The sequence below is a fragment of the Fulmarus glacialis genome, unplaced genomic scaffold (genome assembly GCF_000690835.1).
Source record: "Fulmarus glacialis isolate BGI_N327 unplaced genomic scaffold, ASM69083v1 scaffold20473, whole genome shotgun sequence".
In the NCBI taxonomy this organism is placed as follows: domain Eukaryota; kingdom Metazoa; phylum Chordata; class Aves; order Procellariiformes; family Procellariidae; genus Fulmarus; species Fulmarus glacialis.
In genome coordinates this window covers 23,299-25,014 of record NW_009202645.1, presented here as the reverse complement: position 1 = coordinate 25,014, position 1,716 = coordinate 23,299, and the positions used below count along the sequence as shown (strand labels likewise).

At 33.3% G+C, this 1,716-nt stretch overlaps 1 protein-coding gene across 1 annotated transcript in view; it reads right to left on the bottom strand.

Annotated features, from left to right (window-relative positions):
• Positions 1-1,716, bottom strand: part of NF1 (neurofibromin 1) — a gene marked incomplete at both ends in the record, with an annotated part of 82,066 nt that overhangs the window by 66,549 nt on the left and 13,801 nt on the right. The window contains one exon of the mRNA XM_009574374.1: positions 468-602. Within this exon, the coding sequence (XP_009572669.1) occupies positions 468-602 (135 nt within the window). The remainder of the gene's footprint in view (positions 1-467; positions 603-1,716) is intronic.

The window sequence follows — 1,716 nt, the reverse complement described above, 5'->3', positions numbered from 1 at the left end:
GTAATTAAACTAGAGGGATTTCTGGATCTTTAAGAGAATACCTCGTTTCTCTTTAAGCTATGATACCCCTTGCATATCATACCTTTGACAGAATTGAAATATTTTTAAATTCAACAATAAACAGACCTGAGAAAATGGAAGATCTAAGAGCGCACCTGTCTTTCTACTCATTGAAATGATGACTAATTTCCCCCCACATTATTTAGTTTTCTTCTTGTTCTATTCCCCTCTCCTTCCCCACCGCCCCATACCCCCTTCAGAGTTACAGGGCTTTCATTGTGTTGTTCTGGTTCTGTAAAATTTGTTTTTGGTTTTGCCTTTTCCCTTTGAAAGAACAGAAGCATTATAACCAGAGAAAAGAATGAGTAGGAAAGTAACCTACATGCCAGGTTTATGTTTTTAATTTTTATTCATTTAGTAGCTTCAAAAGTAAATTTTACTATTAATGAATAGTATGATATACTTACACACAGCAAAAGCTTTGGATCAGCATGGATCAGTTTTACCAAGGATAACAGCAAGAACTTGTAGCTTCTGGTTTCCAAATCAGTAGGTTTTTCTTTAAATTTAAGGCTTGTCATTTTCTCCTTAAATGTAAGACTCTGATGGAAGGAAAAATCACAGTCATTGTCAGTAAGGTAGTCTACATAGCAGTTATAATTAAACATCTTACGAAGGGTATTGCTTTTATAATCTATAATTCCTAAAACAATTTAAAAGTATATTAAATTCACTCATGTATAGTCACATAGCCTTCTACTTAAAAATCCCCTTTTACATATGCATATGCTATCACTTTCTTGTATCTTTAAAATTTACTTAAGAATTGTTTCAGTGAGCTGCATGTGGACATAAGAACAGTTTTTGTGTAAGACAAACTGTGGCAAAAGAAAAATGGATAAAAGGACTAATAAGAATTTAGAGAGATTTTCTCTGGTCTGAGAAAGAAATAAAAATAAATGTTTCAAAGTAAGCTTGAATACATGAGAGGGAAGGGAGTTTTTTTCCAAAGGCAAAACATTCTCTTTATTTTCTGCCATAATCACAGTCCGATGATAGCATTTTCATCTATACAGCCTCTGAAAAATGCACCTTTCAGTTTTCACAAGGTACACAGTGCATCGCTTAAATGACAAAAAGAAAAAAAAAAAAATCTAGCTTTATCCGAAAAATCAGTAAACTACTTCTGTACCAGTCAACTTCCTCATGTGAAATGGAGGACATTTTAAGATATGTATTGAGAGTTCACATAAGGTATTCTGGTTTGACTCCAGTGTGAACTGTATCATATTCTACCACTGCTGTTCATACAACAGAATCCAGGTAGCAATATGACCAATACATTTAGCAAATACTCATACACAGCGTTGGCTGTGAAGTAAATGTATATGGATTGTACCGGTTGCAAGGATTTCAAAAATTGAGTTTATGCTTCAATCCTACAGTGGGCACAACCCTCCAAAGTGAACCACCCTGTTGTATGGCAATCAACAGTTTCTTCATCTCAACAAAAATAATTTGGATGCATACTAAAGTCTGGATGCATACTAAAGTACTATGAGTGTGTGTTTATACATATACACACATATAAAATACATATATTAAAAAAATGTGAACTTGCATTAAATGGTCCCCAGTATGTCGAAAGACAAAAGATTTTCATCTCTCTCCAGTAAGTTTACAGAATTCATGTTTTCATTAATTTTAATCTTATAT